At 35.8% G+C, this 11,971-nt stretch overlaps 1 protein-coding gene across 1 annotated transcript; it reads left to right on the forward strand.

The window, feature by feature from the left end:
* Positions 1–438: 438 nt before the first annotated feature.
* On the forward strand, positions 439–1,197 carry LOC123311639. Its single transcript, XM_044895705.1, has one exon. It carries the CDS (start codon positions 439–441, stop codon positions 1,195–1,197), a length of 759 nt encoding a protein of 252 aa, XP_044751640.1.
* Positions 1,198–11,971: the final 10,774 nt, after the last annotated feature.

Consider the following 11,971-nt stretch of genomic DNA (forward strand, 5'->3'; position numbering starts at 1 on the left):
CACCCTTCCTAATTTACTTCCTTTACTCGAAGGTGAATTTGGAAATAACGCACCTGGAACTAGCTTGACCCCAAAAAACTTAATAGTAGGTTTTAGATTGTTTTTCATTTACAGTCCACTCAAAATAGCATATATAGCATATAGGCCTTTGTAAGTACAAATTGTATTCAATAATTGACCAAAGGCCGTACCATTTTGATCCTTATCGGACCGGACTTCATTTCATTTTATAGATTTCCCAAAATTTCCATTCGACATAAATGTGGTGTGGTCTGTGAGATAGACGTTCCGGTGCAAGTTTTTGCAGTTATTGTTTGGTTTCACATATAGTGTTCTCGCTCATTTCAACTACTTCGCTCTTTCTCTTTCACGTCAGTGTATTCAGTACAGATTTTCTTTTTATAAGTAACATATTTTATATTTATATTTCATTTCAATATGCCGAATACCACGGAAACGGATAAGAGGCAAACTAAGCTGAAGGCCTTGGAATCCAAAAAACAAATGTTTTTCTTACGGCTTCAAAAGCTTTCAGATTATATTAAAGATTTGAATAAGCCTAAAGTTGCAGAATATTTCAGAATGGGTTTATACTCTATTGAAACGACAAAACAAAGCATTATGGAAGTTGTAGAAGAGATAAATATGATTCAATTAGACATAAATCCCGATAGTTCACCAAATTATCAAGCAATTGAAGCTGCTGAAGATTTATATTGTCGTATTAAATTAGCCGCAGATCAGGTAGAAAAAGGTTCGTTGGATTCTAGTAGTAGTAGTGGTACAATTTCAAAAATTCCATTAAAACCGCAACACAAATTACCTGCAATTGAATTGGTAGATTTTAATGGTGATCCTAAAGTATGGCCCATATTTTACCAAAACTTCAAGAGTTGCGTTCATGAAAATGCTGAGCTAGACGATGCGTGCAAAATACATTATCTGCTGAGTAAACTCAGTGGCCGTGCCCTCACTATTTGTTCTGGAATACCTCCAATTGCAAATAACTATGAAAGTATTTGGAAGTTGTTGATTAATACATATCAAGATGAAAGATTGTTAGCTTCCACGTATTTACGATCAATATTCGAGTTCAAACCTATAACTGTGGAGTCATCCAATCATTTGAATCATTTTCTAGAAAAATTTGACGTATCTGTTAGTGCATTCAAGCAACTCAACGTTCATTCGAAATGACTTTGAAAGATAATGAATTACCATCCTATGAAAATTTAATTAATTTCATTAGACAGCAATCAAGGATGCTTAGTCGTAGTGGTATCGGCCCAAGCACGCATAGCACACCAAAATATTCTTCTGATAAACAGAAATCTACCCACTCCTACGTAGCGTCTAATTCACACTCAACTAGATCTGGTTCAATTCAATGTTCATTGTGCAAGCAGTCACATTTCATTTACAAATGTTATCAATTTTTGAAAATGTCTCCATTTTGTCGTTATAAAGTGGCTAAAGAAAAAGGTTGTTGTTTGAATTGTTTAAGTTCCAAACATAAGATTTTCTCATGCAAATCAACAAATACATGCAACGCTTGTAAACTCAAACACCATTCACTATTGCATTTTGAAGATAATGAAGAAAATTCGAATATGAATAAAAATAATAGTAAGGTGACTGAACCACAACCTCAAACCTCGTCTTCGGAGCAGGACCCACCTCGGGAAAAGGTTGGTTATGTTGTGTCCTCACACTCGAATGCCTCTACCTCTAATGCTAGAGTTTCTCTATTGCCTACTGCCAAGGTTCTAATCTCATTTCCTGGTGGAAATAGCAAGGAAATTCGCGTCTTAATTGACAGTGGTAGCGAAGAAAATTTTCTTTCATTTCAATGTTGTAGAAATTTGAACATTCCGATTATGGAATTAAATCAAACTATTATAGGAATTGGAAACCATAAGAGTGCCGTCAGAGGCATTGCAAGAAATATTTGCATTTCTTCTCGCTATGACTCAAATGTATTTTTCACTTTAGATGCTTTAGTAGTCGATAACTTGACTGTCAAATTACCGAGCAGTAATATTTCTCAAGAATATTTAAATTTGTTTTCGAATATTCCCTTAGCTGATGATACATTCACTGAATGTTCGGAAATTGATGGCATCCTAGGGTCTACTATTTTCGCAACGATTCTGAATGAGAATAAAATTTCACATAAAAGTGATTCACCAGTAGCAATAGATACAAGTTTGGGTTATATTATTTCCGGAAAAGCGCGAACGGCCGCTTCAAACGAGATTGTTCGATCTAAATTTTGTTATAATGCGGTGATCTCCGATGAACCCCTCGAAAATTTAGTAAAAAATTTCCTGGATCTTGAAGAAGTTCCGGCTATCAAACATTATACTGATGAGGAATTAGTTTGCGAAACTCATTTTCAATCTACTTTTTCCAGATCTACTTCTGGTCGATATACAGTGTGTCTACCTTTCAAGATAGAACCCAATAACTTGAGTGATTCCTTTACCACCGCGTTAAAGAGATTTTTCAGCTTGGAAAGAAGGCTTAGCTCATCTCCAGTTCTCAGGGAACAATATAGCGCTATAATTTCAGATTACCTTCAACAAGGTCATATGAATAAAATATGTTCAGTCGATGATGATAGATTTCAAGACATAAGAAATCATCCTCATTATTTAATCGCACATCATCCAATTTTTAAAGATAGTGTCTCCACTCCTGTTCGAATTGTTTTTGATGCCAGTGCAAAAACTACACCCTCATCTCTTTCATTAAATGATTGTTTGCACACGGGATCTAAATTACAGGTGGACATAGTTCAAATGTTCCTAAATTTTAGATTGTTTTCTGTTGTCCTTATCGCGGACATTTGTCAAATGTATCGTCAGATAGAAATTTCTGAACAAGATCGCGTCTTTCAATTAATTTTATGGCGATTTTCTCCCAATCAAGCTATTGAAGTTTATCAAATCAATAGAGTGGCATTTGGTATAAGATCATCTCCATTTTTGAGTCTCAGAGTAGTTAGACAATTATGTCACGACGAAGCTCATAATTTTCCATATGCTTCGAAAATAGTTTTGAACGATATGTATGTTGATGATCTAGTAACCAGCGTTGATAGTATCGTTGAGGCAAAAACGCTATTCGTTGAACTGACAAAATTGTTCGAATCTGGCGGATTTGAAATCAAAAAATGGTACACAAATTCTCCGCAATTATTGTCATGCATACCCTCCGAGAAACATTCTCCTGAGATAATTAATTTTGAAAAAGATTTCTTTCATGTATTGGGAATACAGTGGAAATCTGAATCGGATGTACTTTCATTCGATGTAGCATTAATTTCTCAAAGTAATCAAAAATATACAAAGAGAACCATTTTATCACAGATTAGCAAAATCTATGATCCTTTGAGTATCTTAGGTCCTGTAGTATTGTACGCGAAATTGTTTATTCGTAACAGTGGCGTAGCTTGCCTTAGAGGGGCCCTGTATCAAAATGTGTTGAGGGGCCCTAAGGAAGGGTGAAGTAAAAATATAAGAAGCAAAAAATGTTCGATTTCTATCGAAATAATTATATGTACCTACTTATAATTAAAAGTTCTAACTCATACTTGATGCGAAAATAGTGTGAAATAATATACAAACAACATAAAATGATAAACAAACAAATAATAAACAAACAATACAAAACATTAAAGATACACTTTTCTAGCCTTTATTTCAGCAAATCTATTTATCAAATCAGCCATAGCTGATGACGATTTCCGTTTTTTAAGTTGTTCCCCCTCTGCCCTCTATTGACAATAACGACATGTCTGAAAGCCGTTCCTGTCCCATAGAAGTCCTCAGATAATTTTTTATGAGTTTTAATTTTGAAAAACTGCATTTGTAACCGGAAGGGTCAAAGATGAAAGGCATGCAGTAATAACGTCCGGAAAACTGGATGCTGAGTTTTATCAGGACTAATTCTAAAAGTTCTTTGATGGCCCGAATTTTCTGAATTTCAGATTTTAAGTATTCGTATCTATCGACAAGATGTCGTCGAATAAGAAGGTTGTGTCGAGCGAGTCTCTTCATTTGTTAATTCCCGAATGTGCTGCTTGCAAGAGAACAATTGTCAAAAGTTCTATAAAATGTAAAAATTGTAACAAATTCTACCATCCTGGATGTGCTAATAAAATTAAAAAGTGCTGTGATTGCGATTTACCATCTGCCGCTGATTATAATGCCGGTAATATTTCACCGATGGCTGACATTGTGGATAAAAACAACATAATATCTAGTGAGTCTACCCAACAGGACCTCCTAATGAAGATTATCTACGAGTTAGAAGCAAAAAACTCATTGCTGATGGAGAATAACTCTCTTCTGAGATTCAAAATTTCAACACTTGAAAGTGAAATTCTGAAGAAAAATGCCGAAATTGATCAATTTGTGGAAAAAACGGCGAATAAAAATATAAACAAGCCATCTCAGGCGAGACGTGGTGAGTCAGGTTCCGATAATAATATGATAACAGATCGTCCTGGCTGTTCGAGTGCTACTCCCCATTTATATGTTGCGGATGCGAAAACATCAACAAATATAAATATGATACCAATCATTAAAAATCCGAAATCAAAACAGAATGTTTCGAATAAATCGGTTGTGGCGGTGGACAATCAGATGGAGGATCATCGAAGCAAGCAAAATTTTGATACTCAGACAACAAAACATAATGATGAGTGGAATGTCGTTTCTCATAAGAGATTGGTTAGAAAACGTAATAAAACGTTAGCTGTTGGAAGTTGTACAGAAAATGTGGCTGTTGAGGGCATAGAGAAGCTCAGCATATTCCACGTTTCGAATCTAAAACCTGAAACAACGGATAAAGATCTAAAAGAATTTCTAATTAAGAAGTTCTCTTCCGTGCAGTGTGAGAAAATTATCTCTAGATATCCTGAGAGTTATTCATCTTTTAAGGTTATTATTCCAAGTACCGAATATGAAAAAGCATTGGATGGATCAAATTGGCCAAATAACGCTAATATACACCGTTTTTTTCACCGCAGAATGAAGAACCGTCCAACGGACTAAATCCTAGTAAAGTTGATAAATTGCGACTTCTACAGCTAAACGCCCAATGTATATCAAATAAATTAGATAGTATGGAATTACTTCTAGATGAGAATGATCCCGATGTATTGAGTGTTGTTGAACATTGGTGCAGTGCCGAGAGCGTGAAATCAATGACTCTACCTGGTTATATGTTAGCTGACTATTATTGCCGCCCTATTCGTGCACATGGGGGCTCGATGATATATCTTAAAGCTGGCATGAAATCGAAAAGTTTGTGCGTGTCTCAATTTTCCGAGGAGATGCATTGTGAAATGTGCGGAATTATTGTGGTGACCAGCGTGCTCCGAATAGGCATTATAGGTGTTTATCGGCCGTGTTCCGGTAATTTCAAAGTTTTTCTGGACAGACTATCAGATGCCCTCAGCTACTGTTCAAGTCTTGTAGAAGTTATCTTTGTTTGTGGTGATCTGAACGTTGATTTCCTGGATACTCAGAGTACTAGCCGTAAGCAATTTGTTGATTTGATGGATTGTTTTGATTTAAAGATTTCGTCGCAAGATCCTACGCGAGTATTCACTGACAACACTGGTCATACATCTATTTCTAAAGTAGACTATGTTTTAACAAGTGCAGACATATCTGGCTCCAATGTTAAAGTTTTTGAACCTCTTTTGAGTGACCACCGTGCTATCTTGGTGGAATTTAATTGCATACTTCAAGTCAATACACAGGGTGGTTCGAAGATGATCAGAAACTTGAGTCAACAAAATCTCAACAATTTTGTATATCATATCTCAATTCATGATTTTCATGCCATTTATAACATCATTGATGTTGATGAATGTTTTCAAGCATTCGTTGATGCCATTCATAGTACTTTTGTGTCATGTTGTCCGATGGTAAAATTGCCCATTAACGCTCACAAATTAAATAGTTGGATCACTACGGAAGTGGTTCTAGCGAAACGTCAACTAATGGATTTGCATTGGTTACACTCAAATGTAAAGTGCCAGAACACATATTTTTTATACAAGAAGGCCAAATGCGAATATAATTCGTTAATCAAAAATACCAAATTGAAATTTCATAATGAGCTTATTAATAGATCGGATAATAAAAACAAAACGGTATGGTCCATAGTAAATAATTTGACTGGCCGAAAGGACAGAAATAATAAATGTATTGAGCTTCTCGTTGATGGTATCCTGCACAGTGATACTGTGGAATTAACAAAAATTTTTGCCAACTACTTTTCAACGGTAACAGAGAAAACCTTACATACCTACTATGAGAATTCTTTATCTCCCTCTTGCACTTTGTCACCAATGTTGCACTCAACTTTTTTTTTTCATCCTGTAATTGAGTGCGAGGTGACTGATGTAATTAAGTTGTTGAAGAGTAATAAGTGCGCAGGAGCTGATTGTATATCTGCTAGGATTCTGAAGCTGATAAGCTCTGAGATTTGTAAACATTTTGCTCATTGTATTAATGTTTCTGTAAGTTCTGGAATCTTTCCCACTATTTTGAAAAAAGCTCTAGTTGTTCCAATATTCAAGAAAAACGATCCTCATAACATCACTAATTATAGACCGATATCTATCTTGAGCATATTTTCTAAAGTATTTGAGAGAGTCGTGTTCAACCGAATGGTTGGGTATCTTGATAGGTTCAATATACTTGATGATGCTCAACACGGTTTTAGATCGGGTCGCTCAACAGAGACAGCTGCAGTTTCCTTTGTTGATTATGTTTATGAATGCCTCGACAATGGCCTACATGTAGCAGGTTTATTTTTTGACCTGTCGCGGGCATTCGATAGTTTATCACTTAAGTTCATACTCGACAAATGCTACAACTTGGGTTTTAGAGGTGTTTTTTCGGATTGGCTCCGGAGCTATCTTGAGGGTAGATCAATTTTTGTTAGAGTTGGTAGCTGCGTATCTGACGAAAATTATCTGAGTCTTGGAGTACCACAAGGATCGGTCCTTGGGCCTCTTATTTTTCTGCTCTTCATCAATGATCTCCCCGTTAATTTGAGAGCAATGTTCCTGAAAGTGCTCACGTGTAGAGGCTTTTCGTCGCTAATAAGGAACTTTATGATAAGTCTGTTTGCTGATGATGTTTCGGTAGTGGTTTCAGCCCTAACATTCGATGAGCTTCAGGCTCTATGTCAGCTATTAATAGAAAGTTTCGTAACCTGGTGTCATAAAAATAACTTAATGATAAACATAAATAAAACCGAATGTATTTACTTTACAATCGGGCAAAGTGATCGTATTCTGGTGCTTGACCATTTAAATAATGTAATTTTGTCTAAGAATGATACTAAATTTCTTGGCATTCACCTTGACAACCACTTGAAATGGGGCTTGCTCGTAGAGTCCGTATGCAAAAAGTTGAACAGTTCTTACTATGCCATGAATAGGGTTAAAAACTTACTTCCGCTAGAGTCACTCATAAACATCTACTACAGTTTGGCTTATAGCCACTTATCCTATAATATTCTGCTGTGGGGAAACTGTTCGGACGTTGGAAGAGCTTTTATATTACAGAAGCGTATCTTGCGATTGATATTCAGTATACCTTCACGTTCATCCTGTAGACCCATATTTACAGAGCATAGAATACTAACCTTACCTTCCATTTTTATTTTCAAATGTCTTCTGCACGTGAAAGAAAATGAGGAAAATATTGTTCGGTTGTCTAGTTTTCATAACTATGGTACCAGAAGTGAAAGAACTCTATTTGTCCCTAAGCATAAAACAACTAAGTTTGAGATGTCTCCTTCCTATCAATGTATTAGACTTTATAATCATTTGCCTCATAGTGTTCGATCTCTCGATTCCAGAAATTTTAGAAAAACTGTTAAGAACTTGATGCTGAACAAATGTTATTATACAGTAAATGAATACCTTAATGATGTTATATTGCTTAGCTAATGTAATTTCTATTTTCCACCTTATGACTTGTCCTATACATTATAAATGTCTTAAAGGATCAATAAACGTTATTATTATTATTATTATTATTATCTGAATGATCAATTCGGTGTAATGAACGGGATTTTGAAATGAATGGTTGTCTTAGCAGTTATTCTCAAAAATGCTATTGTAAAACCTGTAAGAGGTTTTGGATAATATTTTTAGGAATTTTTTGCTGACAGACATTCGGGGGCCCCAAAAGCCTGGGGGCCCCGTATCACTGATACCGCTGATACCGCGGTAGCTACGCCCCTGATTCGTAAACTCTGGTCCATTAAATTAGAATGGGACTCGGACCCTCCAGTTGAACTTGTAAACAGCTGGAAAGATTTTGAAAATGAATTGCCTCTTCTTACTCAGGTGAAAGTTCCTAGATGGCTAGGAGCTCATACAAATTCGCCTATAACCTTACTAGGTTTTTCCGACGCAAGTCAAACTAGTTATGCCGCTGCTGTTTATATGAAAACTGTTTCAAACGGTAAATCCTGCATAAATTTGATATGTTCTAAATCTAAAATTGCTCCACTTAAAGTTGTGTCTATACCCCGCTTAGAACTTTGTGCTGCCCTGCTCTTATCGAAATTACTTAAATATGTAATTTCTGTTTATTCCACTCGTTGCCAAAGAGATAATATTTTTGATTGTACTGACTCGATGATTGTGTTAGGATGGATAGCGCAGTCTCCGCACAAGTGGAAGACTTTTATAGCTAACCGCGTTTCTCAAATTCGGTCTAATTTGCCTATAGAAAATTGGTGTTTCGTTCAAGGAACACAAAATAGCGCTGATATTGTTTCACGAGGAGTCACACCCCCCAAATTTCTTTTGAATATTGAACGTTGGCTTCACGGCCCCTTGTGGTTAGAAAAGGATGAAAGTTTTTGGCCTTTGAAATTAATACATAATGTAAATCTGTCGGAAGATTTACCTGAAGCACAAACTATTTCAATGGTTGTCACAACAATTGACGAGTTATATTCTTTCATATCAAAATTTTCCAATTTCACTAAACTCCTTAGAAGCATGATATATGTTTTGAAATTTGGTCGCATACTATCGCTATCCGATGAAGTCAGCATTTCTAATCTTGAAATTTCCGAAAATTATTTAATAAAAATAGTTCAACATTTTCATTTTAGCGAATTGTTCAATTCATTGGAAAGAAACAAAAATGTTTCCTCATCTTTCAGAAAATTCTATCCATTTCTAGATGAATTTGGCCTCATTCGGGTAGGAGGTAGGCTAATCAATGCCTCTGTTGGTTTTGATTACAAACATCAAATACTCCTTCCAAAAAATTCACATTTTGTTACTCTTTTAGTTGAGTATATGCATAAAAAACATATACACGCAGGTCCGCATTTACTTCATTCAATTTTAATGAGTAAATATTGGATAATCTTCGCTCGAAAAGTCGAAAAATTATAAGACAAACAGTACGTTCTTACAATCATTGCTTTCGATTGAAACCTAGACCTAACTTCCCTCTGATGGGAAATCTTCCTTCACCGCGTGTAACGACTCAACTCAAGGCCTTCATAGATGTAGGTGTTGATTACGCCGGACCTTTCAAAATTTCTTTAACTAGACATAGAGGAGTCAAAACACAAAAGGCATATGTATGTCTGTTCATATGTCTCGCAACAAAGTGTATTCACTTAGAGTAAGCTTCTGACTTAACAACTGACACCTTTTTAGATGCTTTAAAGAGATTTATCAGTCGTAGAGGTCCAGTGAAAACGCTTTATTCGGATCAAGGAACCAATTTTATTGGCGCCTCTAGATATCTGAACGATTTACAAAAATTCATAGTTTCATCAGAATATAGTGGTGCGCTGAAAAAAGAACTATTGAATAATCAAATTCAATGGAAATTTAATGCGCCTCTCTCACCACATATGGGTGGTTTGTGGGAGAGTAACATAAAGAGCATGAAGAAATTTTTGTTCAAGTCGATAGGTGAGCAGATTCTTTCATATGAAGAGTTTTACACCGTATTAACACAAATAGAAGCTCTCCTCAATAGTCGTCCTCTTTGTTCGTACATCAGTAATGATCCTTCTGATCCGACTACGTTAACACCAGCTCACTTTTTGTTAACATCTCTACAACATTTTCCTGCTTCTGATGTTTCTAAAATAGAAATAAATAGGCTGAGTAGAAAACAACTATTAGACAAAATAGTCCAATCTTATTGGAAAAGATGGAAAGATGAATATCTTCATCAATTGCAAACACGCTCTAAATGGAATTCTGTTACAAATCCTGTAACCGTTGACACTGTAGTGGTAGTAATGGGTGAGAACACACCCCCCTTGAATTGGCCTCTTGGAATTATCAAAGAAGTATTTCCAGGTCGTGATCAGATAGTTAGAATCGCTATGGTCAAAACTAAGGATGGACTTTACAAACGTCCTGTTACAAAATTGTGTCCACTTCCAACACAATGATATTGCAACTTTATTCAATAGTTGTTAACCGCTTTAATAGTTTTCAACCTCTTTAATAGTTTTCATTCGCTTTAATAGTTTTTAGCCGCTTCAATAGTTCAAAACCGTTTTAATAGTTTTCAACCGCTTTAATATCTTTAAACCGCTTCCATAGTTTTGAACGCTTAGCTATTTTTGGTACACTTCAATAGTTTCGATCCACTAATTTGGATTGTTATGTTCTCATAGTTGATTTTTTTTGCCAATTTGCAATCTTCCCAAAGAGAGAGAGGGAGGATGTTGGGGCGTTTTCGGAATTTCTCCAATATTCATTTATTATTGTTTGTATCCATTCATATCTCACATATGACACCACATGTTTTAATTTCGCCCTCTTCGCGTTTCCATTCAGTTTCAGTTTAGAATTCAACGCCGCCGTGTTGTAGAATTTCAACCAGCTTTTCGCATTTTCGCTTTAGAAAAAATTCGCATAGTAAAACCGCAGTATTTAGTGTGCATCTTGGTGTTAGTGCATCACAGTTATAGTTCAACCCGCATTATTAGGATTGTAGCTTCACCCGCATTTTATTCAAACCAAGGAAGGTCGGGATTACCACCTGCATCCCGAGCCGCAGTGGGAGTGCTGTCCAGGTTTAAAAACTTCATCTTATTTTTTCCTTATTTAACCTTCACCCTTCCTAATTTACTTCCTTTACTCGAAGGTGAATTTGGAAATAACGCACCTGTAACTAGCTTGACCCCAAAAAACTTAATAGTAAGTTTTAGATTGTTTTTCATTTACAGTCCACTCAAAATAGCATATATAGCATATAGGCCTTTGTAAGTACAAATTGTATTCAATAATTGACCAAAGGCCGTACCATAGGGCGTTTCCTATCTTTCTACTCTATAATCTTTGGTAGCAACGTTACTTCAATCGAATGGCAACGTTATATTCTCATAAAATTTGCATTCCAAAAAGATTGTCCGCTACGTTACTGTACCACTAGAACGAAACGTATTTCCTAACGACATTTTGCCGGTTTCTCAATGTAGCGTTACGTGAAGAACTCAACGTTACTTCCACGTATCTGTGTTTATTGGGTAGGGTTAAGCTAAGCTTCTGTAGGGAATTCGTGAGAGGTCGAGAGAACCAATCACTGAAAAATTTATGAAGGTCTAGGAAAAACGGATTCATTTTTGCTGCTGTGATACTTAATTCGTTTTCAAAATTCAAGCGATTTCTTTGCCCACTCTATATTCGTGTAATTGATGAATATGTTAATTCGCGCAGATTCGCATAAATACATACTAGGTGATATAAAGAAAAATTAATGTAAAGGGGATGGGATGTATGGGAATCGTGTCTAGAAAAATTTTTCCGTGTATCCGGGTGTATAGGTAATCATTAAAGAATCCAAGTTTTTTCAGAAATCAAATATAGTTATATCTTTTTATCTGCTGACTTACATCTTTCAAGAATTTTTATTCAGCTCTAGTGGCCAATAACCCAGTAATT

Source organism: Coccinella septempunctata, chromosome 4, assembly GCF_907165205.1.
Source record: "Coccinella septempunctata chromosome 4, icCocSept1.1, whole genome shotgun sequence".
Classification (NCBI taxonomy): Eukaryota; Metazoa; Arthropoda; class Insecta; order Coleoptera; family Coccinellidae; genus Coccinella; species Coccinella septempunctata.